The sequence below is a fragment of the Ursus americanus genome, chromosome 19, assembly GCF_024610735.1.
Source record: "Ursus americanus isolate L20-20 chromosome 19, mUrsAme1.1.p, whole genome shotgun sequence".
Taxonomy (NCBI): domain Eukaryota; kingdom Metazoa; phylum Chordata; class Mammalia; order Carnivora; family Ursidae; genus Ursus; species Ursus americanus.
Window position 1 is genome coordinate 34,676,325 of NC_142145.1, and position 20,630 is coordinate 34,696,954.

Consider the following 20,630-nt stretch of genomic DNA (forward strand, 5'->3'; position numbering starts at 1 on the left):
AACAAGAAAATAAATGACAACAGTATTAGATTATAACCCACAGACCCATAATATTTATTAATGTGAAAAGATAAACTGAGGCATATTATATTATGCCATCCATAAGGGGGAAAAATGCAATAGAAAAATAAACCTCTTTTATTAAGTAGTATCTGGCCAGAACAACAACAACAAAAAAAGACTGTCGAGTGCATGTTAATCAATTAAAAAATATTCTCTTAGTTGTACAAGCTCAGAATAGACAATCTGAAAATGAATTTTGGCATACTAAGTGTTCTACAGTGTCAAGATATACTAAAGGTCAAAGAACGCCTTTCTACCTAAAGCATGATAAAAATTCCTCATGTTTTCTTGAAATTTATTTTAGAATCAATTATAAATACTATTTATGCAAAAAAAAAATCCACCAAAGCTTCAAATGAGAAGGCAAAAAAATCACTGAAAAATTAAAGTCTAACTTTCTTATTGTACTGCAATGTACATTTAATTATGAGAAAAAAGTTATGATTAGTTTAAAAAATAAAAGACCAGAATAAATATAAAATAATAACGATCTACTCATTTTACAATGGGAAACTAATGGTGTTACACTTTCTACTTTTCTTCTAAGAAATGGCAAGTAGAAATAGCAAACTGTCCTCTGGGAAAAATCAAAGTATCTGAGCCTAAAAAAGAACCCTGTCCTCAAATGAGTTAGTGCACAAGTATTCACTGGGGAACCATGCATTATTTGACACTGCAGGCATAGGACATAAAATAGTGGGGTTTTTTTAGGTTTCTTGGAACATGGCTCATATACATCAAAAACTGCAATTGTGGCCAAGATTATTTTTAAACTTTTTTTCCTTTAAAGACTAAGCTATAGTACAGTTTGTGCATTAGTTTATGGTACCCCCTCCCCATCTTAAAAAGTCTCAGTAAAAAAATACAAATCCATATATAAAGAACTGTCACCATCTTTCAGCACGAACTACAATATTTTGCAAACCCATTCATTTTTCAAGTCCCCATAAATGACACTCCTTTTCCCATCTATGCAAACAATTCATTAATTTTACTGTAAAAGACTTTCTGAGGTCACTTAATTCAGCAATCTTGAGCCAAAAAAATTCTCTCTATCCTAATACCTCCTAGAAAGATCAATCAATATTCCACTTATCCTTCTGCAAATGTAAATCAATGCTGGACACCTCAGGGAAACCCCTTCATTTACTTGAAACCCATATATCAAGTCATGTCTTACACTCTCTTCCACAAGCTAAATAATTCATAATACTCCTAATTCATCTTTCTGGTATCTATTCTCCATTAGCTTGTAAATTTTGATTTGTATTTGTATTCTATTCTTTTATCAGTGTACTTAACACAAGTGAAAAAGTTTCCTGAGCATATACAGATTATTAAGGAGGCATCTAAAAATTATTAAAAGCTCACACCAGGTTTGTTTTTGTTTAACTCTATTTGTTTTCTTGCCAAATAGCACAATATTGTTTGTGCATGTTCAGGTTAAATTTAACTATGAACCATGCATTCTTTATGTACTGGGCCTAACCAGTCTTTCTCTAAAATGAATTTCTAATTTATTTTTATCCTTAGGCATATAATAACCTGTACTTGTCACTCCTGTCTTTATTCCTGTTTGAATGAACCCATTTTCCAACCTATTATGCCAACTCTGAATTTTACTTGTATCTTCTATTAACATGTATTCTTGTTTAGAAATACCAATAAGTCTTACAAGCATCTTTTTGATACATAGATCTTTTTCACACATAACATCAAAAAAGATATTGACTACAAAGGACCTCACAGCCAGATTCTTACCAGATACCTCCAAGATAGAGATAAGCCAGTCTTGGAATTTAGATACATAGGGTTTTCCCACTAACATTTTAAAAAGTCAAGGCCATGTTTTCACACACACACAAAAAACCCACAAAAAAAAAACCCTATGCTTTTTATTTATTTTATTTTTTTTTATTAATGATTTTTTATTATATTATGTTAGTCACCATACAGTACATCCCCGGTTTTCGATGTAAGGCTCGATGATTCATTAGTTGTGTATAACACCCAGTGCACCATGCAATATGTGCCCTCCTTACTACCCATCACCGGTCTATCCCATTCCCCCACCCCCCTCCCCTCTGTAGCCCTCAGTTTGTTTCTCATAGTCCATAGTCTCTCATGTTTCATTCCCCCTTCTGATTACCCCCCCTTTCTTTATCCCTTTCTTCCCCTACTGATCATTCTAGTTATGTTCCATAGATGAGAGAAATCATATGATAGTTGTATTTCTCTGCTTGACTTATTTCACTAAGCATTATCTCCTCCAGTGCCGTCCATGTTGTAGCAAATGTTGAGAACTCATTCTTTCTGATTGCTGAGTAATATTCCATTGTATATATGGACCACAACTTCTTAATCCAGTCATCTGTTGCAGGGCATCTCCGCTCCTTCCACGATTTAGCTATTGTGGACATTGCTGCTATGAACATTGGGGTGCATATGGCCCTTCTCTTCACTACGTCTGTATCTTTGGGGTAAACACCCAGTAGTGCAATGGCTGGATCATAGGGTAGCTCAATTTTTAACTTTTTAAGGGACCTCCACACGGTTTTCCAGAGTGGCTGTACCAACTTGCATTCCCACCAACAATGTAGGAGGGATCCCCTTTCTCCACATCCTCTCCAACAATTGTTGTTTCTTGCCTTGTCTATTTTTGCCATTCTAACTGGCGTAAGGTGGTATCTCAGTGTGGTTTTGATTTGAATTTCCTTGATGGCTAATGATTTTGAACATTTTTTCATGTGTCTGTTAGCCATTTGTATGTCTTCATTGGAAAAGTGTCTGTTCATATCTTCTGCCCATTTTTTGATTTGTTTATTTGTTTCTCGTGTATTGAGTTTGAGAAGTTCTTTGTAGATCTTGGATACCAGTCCTTTATCTGTAGTGTCGTTTGCAAATATATTCTCCCATTCCGTGGGCTGCCTCTTAGTTTTTCTGACTGTTTCCTTGGATGTGCAGAAACTTTTAATCTTGATGAAGTCCCATAAATTCATTTTATCTTTTGTTTCTTTTGCCTTTGGGGCCCCTATGCTTTTTAAAAGGTGCCTGTGAAAAAAAGCCTATGCTTTTTTACCTCAAAGGCACCATTTAAAAGAAGCTACAGTTATCACTTTACCTTTATATTGCATGTCACCTTGTAACTGAAAAACACGCTATTTATTTTGTATATTCTGCTAAGAGCTATTGACCATGGTTTTGAAATATGCTTGTTAATGATCAGTCTCAGGTGCTAAGCACTCTCATTGACTTCTCCCCTAAGATAATGTTAATAGATCTGCAAAATATCTGAAATTCTTAAGTATACTATACTTAAATAGGTCATAGGACTACATAAGGTTTTCTAACCTTATGCATTTGACTTGACCTTAATAACAACTGAAACAATTTTCAATTTTTATACCTAATTTTTAAAAGCCTTAAAGGAAAACAACTTTTAAAATATCAGCCTCCTAATAATCCCCTATTAATACCTTCCCCCCATTGATACTTCAAAAATTATTCTCTAGTTATTCAAGTCTATTAGTTAAAAAAAAAAAAAAAAAAAAAACACGTACCAGGCAAGGTAGGCAGAACACACAATAAACAGTATCTGTGCTGTTTTATATGACATGATTTGGAAAGCAAAGTATACAAATTTAAAACAGTGTGTCTACTTATGAACAAGGAAATATATCTAATTATCCTTTATTCAAAGAGAAAATTTTTTCTCTTCTGAAATGAAAGTTGAGCTTTCACCTCCTCTTTTTCTTCTTCATTTTCCATTTTCCTTCTTCTTCCTGAACAATTGAGTCCTAAAACCTTGATATGGGGCACAATCAGAATCAGACTGAGATCAGGAGGGCAAATGTACAAGGTTTGCCCAGTAGGATGTCAGTGGCCAAGCAGGTTGAGAAGGGCATCAACACATGGCAGGTAGTCCAGCATAGGTATCACAGCCTCAGTGAAATGAGAAGAACATCCATGTGGAAGAGTTGCCTAGCATGGGTATAAGAGCCTAAGCATTTGAGATAGGTATCCTTGTAAGGGGGTAGGAGTGACCCAACATGGAGATTCAGAGCCCAAGGATGGTAAAGGTGAGGCAGGGTCTATGCAGTGGTTGGGAGTAGGTGCTAATATAGAAGAGCCCACAAAGAGTGATGAGAACACACACAAATGGTTAACCTCCAGCAGTTTATCAGGGCCCAAGGAAGATGAGGAAGACATATACTCATCATACCAGAGCTCAGGCAGAATGAGAAAGATTATTCTCAAGAAGGGCCAGGCTGATAAAATATCAGAGCTTGAGGGTGAGTGAGGAAGGTATCAACACAAGGGAAAGGACCAACATGGAGGTCAGAGCCAGAGAAGGATAAGGAGAATACAACTGCAAAGGGGGAGCCTGGTGTGGGTGTCAAAGCCTAAGCAGATGAAACATATATTCAAGTAGTGGGGGCAGCCCAACATACAGAGAACAGAGTGGAGTGAGAAGGGCATTCAAACAGAGTATGGCCTAGACTGGTGTGCTGAAATATAAGCATGGAGAAGAGGGCATCCACGGGAAGGGGACTGGTGAACAAGAATGGGGAGTCAGAGCTCAAGCAGGATCAAGAAGGTTTCTGTGCAGTAGGAGTAACAGCAGAGAGGGAGGATTAGTTATATACAAGGGACTAAACAAAAAAGTAAACATATTAAAGATAACATAAACCAGATTTCTCTTTCAGCTAGGAGAGTTATAACATTTTTATCAAGCACTCACAAACATTTATGAATATCAACCACACCTTGGGTAGTGAAATAAACCTCAAAAAAAATTTAAAAATGTGCTCTGGCCAGAATAGAAACACTAGAAATCAATAATACAAAGACAAGAGAAAAATCTAAACACTTGGAAATTATAAAATATAGTTCTAAATAAGCCATGGGTCAAAAAGGAAGTTTCAATGGAAATTTTAAAAATACATACATACTGAATGCAAATGAAAATAAAACAAATCAAAACACATACAATGCACTGAAAGCAGTAATGAGAAGATTATAGTACTACATGCTGACAGTAAAAGAGAAATGCTCTTTAAGTTCCTACTTTAAGAAACCAGAAAAAGAACAAAATAAATGATAAATAAAGTATCATCTTGTTATTCTATTTTTGTTTTGGTGAGTCCTGGACTAGAATAAAATAAATGTCCATGAGTACATCATCATCATCATCATCATCATCATTATTGATAAAAATAAATAACAAAATGAATACTGAAATAAGTAAATACAGGAAACATAAAGTAACTATTAGAATATCACAGTAATAGTTGTTGCAGTGAACTCCCTTTGATGAGTGCTTATAACAGTGGGTAAAAGTTTCAGGAAAAAAAAAAAAACCCAGTGGATTTCAATAACCCCCATGGACCTCCACCAATTTATTACAGAGAACAATGCAACTTTTCAGGGGAGAAACCTAGTACACTCTACATCAACTATGTTATCATAGTTGAAACCACCAGTAACAGCACATCGACGTCATACATCCCCTGATATAATATCACAATGCAATATAATCATGAGAAAAGATGAAAAAAAACCCCGAAATACTACAAAATATCTGACCAGTATTCTTCAAAAGTGACAGGTCATGGAAAGCAAAGAAAAACTAACACACTGCCACAAATGGGAGGAGACTAAGGAAACTGAATATAAAACGTGATACTGGAACAGAAAAAAAATTAGTAGGAAAGCTGAGGAAATCTGAATAAACAGTAGTTAATTAATACTATTGTACCAATATTAATTTTTGATCAAAACAATTATTCAAGTTATTCAAGATATTAACTTCAGCGAGCTAGGTGAATGATATCAGAACCCATCACAGCTTTTTTTAAAGAGTTTTACTGAATATAAGTTACATATAACGAGGTTAACCCATTTAGAGTGCACAATTCAATGGCTTTTCATATATTTTCAGAGTTATGCAACTATCACCATAATGTAATTTTAGGACACTTTCATCCTTCCCAAAAGAAACCTTGTATTCATTAGCAGTCACTTCCCATTTCTCGTTCCTCCAATACTGTACTATTTCAGCAACTTTTCTGTAAGCCTAAAATTATTTCAAAATACAAAAAAGTAATGACCATATTACACTGAATTAAAATTTAAATATATAAACTAAACACATAAAAACATATGTATAAATATATACAAAATTATGACACACTACAAATGGTACATAATCAAGAGAGGAAAGTGAAGTTAAAGCTATGGAGTTCTAAAGTTCTTGAATTATTTAGAATAGAGCTAAAATTATCAATTAATATTAGACGGTGATTAGCCAAGAATGCATATTATAAATCCCCAGGGTGACCACAGGTTCATTTAAACAGGAAAATGAGGGGTGCCTGGGTGGCTCAGTCAGATGAGCATCTGCCTTTGGCTTGGGTCATGATCTCAGGGTCCTGGGATTGAGCCCCATTGGGAGGCTCCCTGCTCAGTGGGCAGTCTGCTCTACCTCTCCCTCTGCCCCCCCCCCCATGCTCACTGTCTCTCTCTGGAATAAATAAAATCTTTAAAAAAATTAAATAATTTTAAAAAAACAGGAAAATGAGTACATTGAACACAACTAGTAACCACAGCATCAAATAAATAGGGCAAAAATTGACAAAACTAAGAAGTGAAATGCGTAAGTTTCCAATCATGGTGTGACCTCCTTTTACCTTAATAACCACTTTTAAAGGCCCCACCTTCAAATACAGTCACATTCTGAGGAACTGGGGGTTAGCATTTTTATATGAATTTGGTGGGATCACAATTTCACCCACAAGCACATAATGCATAAAGATGTAATTGGTAAAAATAACAACTTAAAGACTGGGAACATAGCTGTACAGAGACAGAATTTTTATACACAATTGAAGTTAATTTGTTATGAATTAAATTAAACCATTATAAATTTAGGGTGTTAACTGTATTCCCCAGGGTAACCATTAAGAAAATAACTAAAAATTTTACAAAAAAAAAGAAACAAGGATCCAATCAAAATGGTGCACACACACACACACAAAATCAAACAAAAAAAAGATAGCACTACTAGAGTATCTAGAAAACTAAAAAAAAAAAAAAAGCCTTTTTCATGTATGTGTTTTATATATATATAAAACATACATACATACATAACAGCAAAATGGTACTGTGTGATAAGAAATTAGTTTATGTATATGGGTTATGTTCACCAATGAAAGACAGAGATTAGGAAAATGGATTTTTTTTAAAAGCCCACATTCTAATATATGTTGCTTGTTAGAGACTCAATTTGAATTAAAAGACACAAAGATTGAAAGCTAAAATATGGAAAAAGGTATTTCATGCAAATATCAATAAAATAGTAACCAAAAGAGAGCTGGTTGGCTATACTAATATCAGACAAAACAAATTTCAAAACAAAAATGATATAAGACAAAGAGATGTCATGTACTGATAAAAGGGTCAATTCCCCAAGAATATATTAAAATTATAAAAATAAACCCACCAAACAACAGAGTCCCCAAATACATGAAGAAAGCACAGACACAAGTGAAGAGAAATATAGTTCAATAATAGTTGGAGACTTCAATAACCAACTATCAATAACAAATAGAACATCTAGATGTAAGATCATTAATTAAAAGAAGGGAGGACTTGAACAACACTATAAGTCAACTAGACTTAAAAGACATATATAGAATGCTCCACCAAACAACAGCTGAATCACATTCTTCTCAAGCGCACATGGAATATTCTCCAGGATAAATCATACAAGCTCACAAAACAACTCTCAATATATTTACAGAGACTGAAAGCATGCAAAGTATTTTTTCCACTGCAATGTGCTTAAGCTCAAAATCATTAAGGGAAAGAAAAGTGGAAAATTCATAAATACATGGAAACCAAACAACACACTCTTAAACAAATGAATCAAAAAAAAAATCAAGGAGAATTAGAAAGTGCTTTAAGATGAATGAAAATGAAAACACAATATATCAAAATCTATGGGGTACAACAAAAGCAGTACTCATAAGGATATTTATGGCATAAATGCCTACATTAAAAAACAAGAGAGATTTCAAGTCAGTAACTTTACACCTTAAGGACTAGAAACTAAAACCCAAACCTTGCAAAAGGAAGAAAAGAATAAAGAGCAAAGATAAATGAAATAGACAATAGAAAGAAAATAGAGAATCTATAAAACCAAAAGTTGGTTCTTTGAAAAGATCAACAAAATTTAAAAATCTTTAGCTTAGACTGATAAATGAAAGATGATGTAAATAAAATCAGAAACGAAAGTAGTGACATTACTACTAACTATACAAAATAAAAAGAATTGTAAGAGAATAGTACAAAGAATTGTATGTCTTAGACATTGGATAACCTATATGAAATAAACATTCTTAAAAACACAAAAATTACCAATGCTGACTCAAGAACAAATGGAAAAAGCTAAATAAATCTCCTTACGTGTTATAGATCTAAACAGTAATCAAAAACTGCCCTACAAAGACAATCTAAGAACCAGATAACTTCATGGATGAATTCTACCAAATGTTTATTTTTCTACCAAATATTTAAAGAAAAATTCAACGCCAATCCTTCTCAAACTCTTTCAAAAAACATAAGAAAAGGGAATACTCCCCAAATCATCCGATGAGGCCAGTAATACCTGATATCTAAGCCAAAGCAACTGAAAAAATAAAGCTATAGACCAAGATCCCTCATGAATATAGATTCAAAAATCCTCAAAAAATGCCAACAAACTAAATCCAAAAATGTATTAAAAGGGATTATGAAATATGACCATTGGTATTTATCCTAAAAATACAAGGATGGTTTAACATAAGAAAATCAATCAACACACATTTAACAAACAAACCAACAAAAATATGTGATCATATCAACTGACACAGAAAAAGCTTTTGAAAAAATCCCCAACACTCAAACTAGGAATAAAAGGAAACTTCCTTAACATGGTAAAGGGAATTTATGAAAAACTCACAGTTGACATCTTATCTCATTGATAAAAAACTGAGAGCTTTCCTACTAAGCTCAGGAACAAGACAAGGACGCCTGCTTCTACCGCTCCATTCAACGACATGCTGGAACTTCAAGCCAGGGGAAAAAGAAATAAGAGGCATCCAAACTGGAAAAGTAGAACCATCTTTGCAGATGACATGATACTATACATAGAAAATCCTTGGAGAATCCACAAAAAAACTATTAGAGCTGATAAACAAATGTAACAAAGTTTCAGGGTACAAGATTTACAAAAATCTTCTGTATTTCTACCGGCAATGAACAATGTGAAAAGAATATTAAGAAAACATTCTATTTACAAGAACATCAAAAAGAAAATTTTTGGAAATAAATTTAACCAAAAAAGTGAAAGACTTGTACATTGAAAAGTTGCAAAAATAAATTAAAGAAGACCTAAATACTAAAAGACATTTCATGTTCGTGGACCGGAACACTTAATATTGTTAATATGGCAATATTCTCCAAAGTGATCTATAGATTTAATGTAATCCTATCAAAATCCCATCTGCTTTTTTTTTCCAGAGGCAGAAAAGCTGATCTTAGAATTCATATGGAATTGCAAGGGCCCTGAACAGCTCAAACAATCTTCAAAAGGAAAAACAAAGTTGGAGGTCTTGTATTTCATGCTTACTACAAAGATACACTAATCAAAACAGTGTGGTATTAGCATTAGAACATACAGATCAATGAAAAAGTACTGAGAGTCCAGAAATAAACCCAAATACTTCTGGTTAATCAATTTTTGACAATGGTGCCAAGACCATTAAATGGGAAAAAACAGTCTCTTCAACAAATAGTGCTGGGACAAATGGATTTCCACATGCAAAAAAAAAAAAAAAAAAGGAGTTGAACCACTACCCTCATCACATACAAAAATTAAATAAAAATGGATCAAAGACCCAAATATAAGATCTAAAACCATAAAGCTCAAAGAAGAAAACATAGGGTTAAATCTTCATGATCTTTGATATTGCAGTAGTTTCTTAGATATGACACCAAAAGCACAATTAACAAAAGAAAAATAGAGAATTTAGACTTCATCAATAGTAAAATCTTTTGTGCTTCAAAGGACACAATCAAGAAAGTGAAAAACCACCCACGCAATGGGAGACATTATTAGCAAATCATATATATGTTAATGGTATATAGTATCTAGAATATCTAAAGAACTAATACAACAACGAAAAGACAACCCAATTAAAAAATGGGCAAGGACTTGAATAGACATTTCCCCAAAAAAGATTTACAAATGGCCATTAAACACATGAAAAGATGCTTAATATCATTAGCCACTACGGAAATATAAACAAAACCACAAATAAAATAACAAGGATGGCTATCACCAAAAAAAATGCATTATAATTATTATTGGTGAGAATGTGGAGACAACTGAAATCCTCATATGTTGGTGGTGGGAATGTGAAGTAGTTCAGCTATTGTGAAAAACAGATTGGCAATTCCTTAAAAAGCTCAACATAGAATTACCATAAGATCTCACAATTTTGCTATAGGGTTAATATCCAAAATAACTGAAGCAGGTGTTCAGACAAAAACTTGCACATGATCATTCAAATCAGCACTAGTTACAATCGCTAAAAGGTGGAAACTCAAATGTCCATCAACGAATGAATGGATAAAGAAAACGTGGTGTTATCCATATAATAAGGTATTTTTCGGCCAACCTTGAAAATATTACTAAGTGAAAGAAGGCAGATAGAAGAGGCCATGTACTATATGATTATTAATTTTTAATTAATAATTAAGCAACTGAAACATTAAATTAAACAATTAAGTGAAATACTGAGAGTCAGCAAATGGATACAGACCAAAACAGATTAGCTGTTGTCAGGGGTTGAGAGTAAAGGGAGAATGGGGAGAAACTGCTTAATGAGTACAGTTTCCTTTGGGTTGAAAATGTTCTGGAACTAGGTGGTTATGCAACATTGTGAATATAGTGTCATTAGTGTTCAGTTTTATGTTAGAGGTACTTTATTGCATTATGGTATAACACACAATGATTCCACTTCCATGAGGTACTAGAAAAGTAAAATTCACAGATGGAGAAAGGAGAATGGTGATTATCAGGGACTGATGGAGAGGGAATGGAGAGTTTTAATGGGCAATGAGTTTTAGGTTTGCAAGATGAAAAGAATTCTGGAGACTGGATGAACAGCAAGGGGAACGTATGTTAACACTACTGACCTGTACACTTAAAAAATGGTTAAGATGATAAGTTATATGTTTATATGTATTTTACCATAATTTTAAAAATAAACTAAAAAATGCACAAAGATACTTCATGAATACCAGAAGTATCTCTCATGAAACAAAATTCCTTAACAAAAATATTAGCAAATCAAATTCAGCAACATATTAAGAACAAAAACCACCATATCCAAGTGGGGTTAAGCTAGGAGTGCAAGGTAAATCAACATTCAAAAACCAATCAATATAATTTACTACATTAACAGAGAAAAAAAGAAACAAATCATATTATTAGTATAATAAAGAAAAACCATTTGACGAAGTTCTACTCCTATTTAAGATTTAAGAAAAACAACTCTCAGCAAACTAGGAACAAAAATAAATTTCCTCGACCTGATAAAGAACATTTACAAACAACCTACATCTCACATTGTACTCGATGGTGAAATAATTTCAGGAACAAGAAGGCAAAGACATCCACTTTCATTCAAATTGTAGCAGAGGTCCTAGCCAATGCAAAAGGGCAAGAAAAAGAAACAAAGTGCAAATTGGAAAGGAAAAAATAAAATTGTTATTTGTAGATGACATGATCATTACTGTATATTGAAAATCCAGAGTATTCTGCCAAAAAAACCCTATTGTAACAAGTGAATTTAAGAAGTTTGAGGACGTCGAGCCAATATTTTTAAAAAGTTCTGTTTTATCATATGAAAATTGAAATAAAATTTTAAAAATGTATAATAAAAATTTTAAATCACGCCATTTACAATAGAAGCAAAAACATAAAATACTCAAGGATAACATATGTGCATACTTTATAACCTGTACCATGAAAACTACAATTCACTACAGAAAAAAAATTTAAGATAATCTAAATAAATGGAGAAATATGACATCACCAATTGAAAGACTCAATAATATGAAGATGTCAATTTTCCTCAAGTTGATCTACAAATTCAATACATCCCAAACAAAATTCCAAGAGGCAACTTTCTTTTAAAAATTAACAAGCTAATTCTAAAACTTATAGTGAAATGCAAAGGACCTCAAAAAGCCAAAACAGTTTTCAGAAGGAGCAAAGCTGTAAGATTTACCTGGTTTTAAGACTTACTGTAAAATTACAGTAATCAAGTGAGTTTGGTATTGGCCTAGGACAACACAAAGATCAATGGAATGGAAAGAAAATCCCAGGGAAAGACCATGCATGGTTTTTGACAAGGAGGCAGAAGTAATTCTGCAGAAAGGGTAGTCTTTTCTAACAAAAGAAAAAATCTTTGCTACCTTGGGATAGGCAATATTTTTTAGATAGAACACTAAAGACATGAACCACAAAAGAAAAAGTGATGAAGTGAAGTTGATCAAAATAACGAATTTTGCTTCACAAAAGAAAACATTAAGATAGTGCTCACTTTTGTTCTAGTTCTTTGAAAAATGTCATTGGTATTTTGATCGGGATAGCAGTGAAAGTGTAGATTGCTCTGGGTAGCGTGGACATTTTAACTATGTTAATTCTTCCAATCCATGAGCATGGAATATTTTTCCATCTTTTTCTGTCTTCTTCAATGTCTTTCAAGAGTGATTTATAGTTTCTAGAATATAGATCCTTTATGTCTCTGGTTAAGTTAATTCCAAGGAAACGTATGGTTTTTGGTGCTATTGTAAATGGGATGGATTCCCTAATTTCTCTTTCTTCGGTCTCATTATTCGTGTATAGAAATGTAACTGATTTCTGAGCATTGATTTTTCCCTGCATATTCTAAGACCACAATGCTTTGAAATTCGAATTCAAACACACGGAAAAATTTGGAAGAAACTCAAACACTTGGAGACTAAGAACCATCCTGCTCAGGAATGATTCGATAAACCAGGAAATCAAAAATCAATTTAAACAATTTATGGACACCAACGAGAATGAAAACACAACGGTCCAAAACCTATGGGATACTGCAAAGGCAGTCCTAAGGGGGAAATACATAGCCATCCAAGCCTCACTCAAAACAATAGAAAAATCTAAAATGCAGTTTTTATATTCTCACCTCAAGAAGCTGGAACAGCAACAGAGGGACAGGCCTAATCCACGTACGAGGAAGCGGTTGACCAAGATTAGAGCAGAAATCAATGAATTAGAAATCAGGAGCACAGTAGAGCAGATCCACAGAACTAGAAGCTGGTTCTTTCAGAGAATTAATAAAATTGACAGACCACTGGCAAGACTTATCCAAAAGAATAGAGAAAGGACCCAAATTAATAAAATTATGAATGAAAAAGGAGAGGTCACGACCAACACCAATGAAATTGGAAGGATTATTAGAAACTTTTATCAACAACTTTATGCCAATAAATAAAGCAATCTGGAAGAGATGGAGGCCTCCCTGGAAACCTATAAACTACCAAGACTGAAACAGGAAGAAATTGATTTTTTTAAACAGGCCAATTAATTATGAAGAGATTGAATCAGTGATAAACAACCTTCCAAAAAACAAAACTCCAGGCCCAGACGGTTTTCCTGGGGAATTCTACCAAACATTCAAAGAAGAAATAATACCTATTCTCCTAAAGCTATTTCAAAAAATAGAAATAGAAGGAAAGCTACCAAACTCATTCTATGAGGCCAATATTACCTTGATCCCAAAACCAGGCAAAGACCCCATCAAAAAGGAGAATTACAAACCGATTTCCCTAGTGAATATAGATCCAAAATCCTCAACAAGATCCTGGCTAATAGGATCCAACAGTATATTAAAAGGATTATCCATTATGACCAAGTGGGATTCATCCCTGGGATGCAAGGGTGGTTCAACATTCACAAATCTATCAGTGTCTTAGATTTTATCCAGAAGGAAAAATTCAAAAATCATATGATTCTCTCAATAGATGCAGAAAAAGCATTTGACAAAATACAGCATCCTTTCCTGATTAAAACACTTCGGAGTGTAGGGATAGAGGGTACATTCCTCAATCTCATAAAAGCCATCTATGAAAAGCCTACAGCAAATATCATTCTCAATGGGGAAAAGCTGGAAGCCTTTCCCTTAAGATCAGGAACACGACAAGGATGCCCACTCTCGCCACTATTATTCAACATAGTACCAGAAGTCCTTGCAACAGCAATCAGACAACAAAAAGGGATAAAAGGTATTCAAATCGGCAAAGAATAAGTCAAAATGTCTCTCTTCGCAGATGACATGATACTCTATATGGAAAACCCAAAAGAATCCACGCCCAAACTAGTAGAAGTTATAGAGCAATTCAGTAACGTGGCGGGATACAAAATCAATGCTCAGATATCAGTTGCATTTCTATACACGAATAATGAGACCGAAGAAAGAGAAATTAGGGAATCCATCCCATTTACAATAGCACCAAAAACCATACATTTCCTTGGAATTAACTTAACCAGAGACATAAAGGATCTATATTCTAGAAACTATAAATCACTCTTGAAAGACATTGAAGAACACACAAAAAGATGGAAAAATATTCCATGTTCATGGATCGGAAGAATTAACATAGTTAAAATGTCCACGCTACCCAGAGCAATCTACACTTTCAATGCTATCCCGATCAAAATACCAATGACATTTTTCAAAGAACTGGAAAAATAGTCCTTAAATTTGTATGGAACCAGAAAAGGCCCCGAATCTCCAAGGAACTGTTGAAAAGGAAAAACAAAGCTGGGGGCATCACAATGCCGGATTTCGAGCTGTACTACAAAGCTGTGATCACAAAGACAGCATGGTACTGGAACAAAAACAGACACATAGACCAATGGAACAGAATAGAGAACCCAGAAATGGACCCTCGGCTCTTTGGGCAGCTAATCTTTGATACAGCAGGAAAAAAAATCCGGTGGAAAAAAGACAGTCTCTTCAATAAATGGTGCTGGGAAAATTGGACAGCTACACGCAAAAGAATGAAACTTGACCACTCTCTCACACCATACACAAAGATAAACTCCAAATGGATGAAAGACCTCGATGTGAGACAGGAATCCATCAAAATCCTAGAGGAGAACATAGGCAGCAACCTCTATGACATCGGCTAAAGCAACCTTTTTCATGACACATCTCCAAAGGCAAGAGAAACAAAAGATAAAATGAACTTGTGGGACTTCATCAAGATAAAAAACTTCTGCACAGCCAAGGAAACAGTCAAAAAAACTAAGAGGCAGCCCACGGAATGGGAGAAGATATTTGCAAATGATACTACAGATAAAAGACTGGTATCCAAATCTACAAAGAACTTCTCAAACTCAATATGCGAGAAACAAATAAACAAATCATAAAATGGGCAGAAGATATGAACAGACACTTTTCCAATGAAGATATACAAATGGCTAACAGACACATGAAAAAATGTTCAAAATCATTAGCCATCAGGGAAATTCAAATCAAAACCACACTAAGATACCACCTTACGCCAGTTAGAATGGCAAAAATTGACAAGGCAAGAAACAACAATTGCTGGAGAGGATGTGGAGAAAGGGGATCCCTCCTACATTGTTGGTGGGAATGCAAGTTGGTACAGCCACTCTGGAAAACAGTGTGGAGGTCCCTTAAAAAGTTAAAAATTGAGCTACCCTATGACCCAACCATTGCACTACTGGGTATTTACCCCAAAGATACAGACATAGTGAAGAGAAGGGCCATGTGCACCCCAATGTTCATAGCAGCATTGACCACAATAGCTAAATTGTGGAAGGAACCAAGATGCCCTTCAACAGAAGACTGGATCAAGAAGTTGTGGTCCACATATACAATGGAATATTACTCAGCTATCAGAAAGAATGAATTGTCAACATTTGCTGCAACATGGACGGCACTGGAGGAGATAATGCTAAGTGAAATAAGTCAAGCAGAGAAAGACAATTATCATATGATTTCTCTCATCTATGGAATATAAGAATTAGGAAGATCGGTAGGGAAAGAAAGGGATAAAGAAAGGGTGGGTAATCAGAAGGGGGAATGAAGCATGAGAGATTATGGACTCTGAGAAACAAACTGAGGGCTTCAGAGGGGAGGGGGGTGGGGGAATGGGATAGACTGGTGATGGGTAGTAAGGAGGGCACGTATTGCATGGTGCACTGGGTGTTATACGCAACTAACGAATCATCGAACTTTACATCAGAAACCAGGGATGTACTGTATGGTGACTAACATAATACAATAAAAAAAACATTAAAATTAAAAAAATTAAAAAATTAAATAGAGACCCCTCAAAAAAAGAAAAGATAGTGCTCACTTTGGCAGCACATATACTAAAATTGGAACGATGGAGAAGATTAGCATGGCCACTGCGCAAGAATGACATGCAAATTCATGAAGCGTTCCATAATTTTTTGGGGGCTGTGAGTTCAAGCCCTATGTTGGGTGTAGAGATAACTTAAAAATAAAAATCTTAAAAAAAAAAGAAAGAAAAGAAAACATTAAGATAATTTGAAAGCAAGGTTGGGGGGAAGAAACATACACATATGACAACCTGCATCCAAAGTATATAAAGAACACCTCAATATCAAGAAGAGAAAGGGATGGGTCGAAAAAAAAAAAAAACAGGCAAAAGTTTTAACAGGTACTTAAAAGAAGAATGGTCAATGATCCCATTAATCTTAGGAAAACACAAATTAATTTCACAAGGAGATATCACTATACTCATTAGAATGGCCAAAATTTAAAGAAATGACAATACCAAGAGTTAGTGAACATGCTGAATGATGGCATTCTCATCAGTTGCTAGTGGGAGTGTGAAATAACACAACCACTTTAGGAAACAGTTTGGCAGTTTCTTATAAAGTTAAATACACACTTAACATAGAACTGAGTAATTCTATACCTAACGTATTTGCAGAAGAAAGATTAAAACATCATATCCACACAAACACTTGTGCATGTATATTATAGAAGTTTTATTCATAAAAGGCAAAAACTCGAACAACCCAAAGGTCTATTTAACAGGTGAATAAATAAACTAAAGTACACATAATGGAATACAGATCAACAATAAAAAATGAACTACTACTCCACATAACAAATTGGAAAAAAAACTCAAAAACATTACTCCCTGAATTAAGCCAAATACAAAAGGCCAAATATTCTATGATTCCACTTATGTGAAGGATCTAGAATAGTCAAGTTCACAGAGACCCAGAGAATAGTGGTTACCAAGGACGTGGGGGGAGGGGAGAGTGAGGAAGTATTTTTAATGGATACAGAGTTTCAATGATGAAAAAGTTCTGGAAATGTATTGTGGAGGTGATTGCACAACAACATGAATGTACTTAATACCACTGAACTGTACACTTAAAAAAGGTTAAGATGATATATTTTATGTTATGTATATTTTTACCACACACACAAAATCATTTTGCTGAGGGAAAAAAGCCAGACAGAAGAGGGTACATACTATATGGCCATTTACATGGCATATCAGAACATGTAAAACTAAGCAAAAATGACAGAAATCACATGAATGGCTCTTCGGGATGGAGAAGAAAAAAAGGAACTGACTATAAAATATCTCAAAGAACTTTTAAAGTGACCTTACATTTGCCTAAACTCACTGAAATATACACTTAAAATGCATACATATTTTTAAAAATGCATACATACTACTATATGTAAATTGTACTTCCATATATTTTCAAATAAACAAATAAGCTTGAGGAGAGAATGAAATGCAACAGAGTAGAAAATAAAACTACAGACTCTAGGAATGAGGTTGTGTTATGGTGTACAAAGAAGGTAGCTGGAAGGAAATATGTGGTCTGAGGAGTATTTGTCAAGATGAAAGAGAAATGACTGTATTTAATGCCAATAGGAAAGCAGTTATCTGAAACCAGGGTTAAAATCCAGAGGTAAAAGAACATAAAGGCTAGGAATGTTTAGTTGCCAGTGTTTGAGGCATATGGAATTTTGTTCTATATTTCCCCACTTCAATAAAAATGAGTCTTCTTAAAAAAAAAAAAGTGAAGAAAATGGTTTGGCAAGTATAAGCAGAAAAAAGTAGATTGAAATATCTAACAGAAGAAACCTAGCAAACTCGAGGAAAGAAGAACACATTATTCCCATACATCTGTATATTAATTGTAAATACAGTAATAATGGAGTTTCTAGCAATATTAACGAATCTATACTAATAGTAACCTTGTAGTAACACCCGGAATCTCTACCAAGAAACCAGCATTTTGCTAGAAAGCAGAAGGTTGCTGAAACCAAAACAATATGCTCTAATATTTCAGGTATTCTCCAAGCCTTGCAACTGAAATAAAATGGATCACTTAGGACAATAATGGCAACTCAGGACCATTAATAGATGAATTCAAACTAATGGTAATAGCTTTTCAAAGCCATCAAGCATATGTAAGGATATCCCCACCATCTATGTGGTAAAAAGCCTTGTAAGAAGATCATCTGCAAGTATGGAGAGCAACAAATGTTTTCCCAATACAAAAACATTATTGGAAGGGAATGAAAACTCTACTTCAGAGACTAGAACAGCCAAAGAATTCTAGTGAAAGAAATTACTGCTTCTCCCAGGTGGCATATCAAATTCAGACTAAGGCATATACTTGGAAATAGTCATACCCTATATCCTAGCCTCCAAAACATCATTGTAGTCATCTTTATAACTGCAATTCTATGATTTAGTAAGGTAATTTTTTAACATCAGTCTTTTATAAAAGCCTCTACAAACATTATTTTAAGGCCTCGACATGAAATACATTTTGAAACACTTCATATAGCTATTTTTAATTAAAACTAAAGAAAGAAGGAAAAGACCTACTACTTCCAAACATGCAATTCAATGAAAAAAACGAGTACTATTTTAATCAACTTTAAGGTATGACTTTTCATTAAATTTGACTTTTACAATTTATATTAATACATTCCTCTATAGACATCTTCATTTGTCAAGTATTTTAAGACCCCAAAACTGGATGTGTATATTTACAAAAAAATTACTCTAAGAGGTATGTTTCATGCACATCATTAATAAACTGGAATAGTACAACCGAATAGCTATGAACTATTATTCCCAAAATTCAAAATCCCTTATTTTGAATCACGAAAGCATCAGGAGTTAGCAAAACGACAACAGATATTCTTGCGACAGACTACAATAAAATGCTCACTTCTGTTCGGACCTACAACAAAACCAAAGGTAATTACTATGACACTGACTACGACACATCAACCTACATCAACAGCAGAGCTAAGCTTCTGCATTTTCCCTTTCGACAGAGGACTGCTGCAAATACATGTACCAAATAATTTGGGAAATTAAATAAACAAAATAATGTAAATTAGAAAGTGGTTTGCTCTGGTCTTTCCTTTTTACTTTTTTTCTACTTTTCTTTTTTGGGGCCACAGAATACTTTTTTCTAAAAATCTCTGCTTCCATAAGATCAATGATACAATGACATCAAAACATAGTAATTTCTATTTTCAAAAACAGTTGTTTCTCTTACATTATAAATACATTTCATATCAGATTTTATCTCACCTGGCCAGTTCTTTAATTAAATTTGCAATTCGTCTTTTGTCTTCGAGACATAAATCCTTCAACGATGCACTCTTTATTCCTCCCCTGCAGAAATTCTAATACAAAACAGAAAAATGTTTTGGTTAACTTTTGCTAAAAACAATTTTTAAGACTTTTTGAGACATCTCTTAAAATTAGCAGAGGAGGTAAAATTTCTCAGACATCTTTTCTCTGGTGTTACAATTTTTTTTTTAAAGATTTTGTTTATTTATTTGAGAGTGAGAGACAGAGATAGCGAGATAGAACATGAGCGGGAGGACAGGGAGAAGGAGACTCCTGTTGAGCAGGGAGCCCGATGTAGGGCTCCATCCCAGGACCCTGGGATCATGACCTGAGCCAACGGCAGACGCTTAATGACTGAGCCACCCAGGTGCCCTGGCAGTACACTCTTTACCTGTTTCATTCAAACCTACTATGAATTCAAAACAGGCTAAGGAACTGCCTGTCCAGCAGGGGACATCATAAAATTTACATAGAGAAGACCACAAAAGGCAGAAATGTCCCTGCTTAAATATTAGGGATTATTAAGGAAACAACGTTCCCTTGGTGAATGTCACAAAACAAACACCTAATGGAAGATACTGAGAACTTTTCCTACAGTACAGCCTGCAGGCTGCTTAAAAGTACACTGAAGTTGACAGCAGAGGCCCCAGTTTCTAGGTTTTCAATATATCCTCAAGTTCATTCGGGGGTACTACACCAAAGAGTAATAATAACAGCTAACACACATCTCATGCTTACTGCATGTCAGGAACATTATAAGTACTTTACACTTAACTAATCCA

At 34.3% G+C, this 20,630-nt stretch overlaps 1 protein-coding gene and 1 non-coding gene across 4 annotated transcripts in view; one reads left to right on the forward strand and one right to left on the reverse strand.

Moving 5' to 3' along the window:
• Positions 1 to 20,630, reverse strand: part of KIAA1328 (KIAA1328 ortholog) — a 335,333-nt gene that overhangs the window by 298,461 nt on the left and 16,242 nt on the right. For all 3 annotated transcript variants that reach the window (XM_045777841.2, XM_045777840.2, XM_045777846.2), the window contains exon 4: positions 19,807 to 19,901. In XM_045777841.2, coding sequence (XP_045633797.2) covers positions 19,807 to 19,901 — 95 coding nt within the window. The remainder of the gene's footprint in view (positions 1 to 19,806; positions 19,902 to 20,630) is intronic.
• On the forward strand, positions 16,541 to 16,645 carry LOC123779600 (U6 spliceosomal RNA). The gene has a single exon (XR_006776236.1). It is a non-coding gene; the product is annotated as a U6 spliceosomal RNA (small nuclear RNA).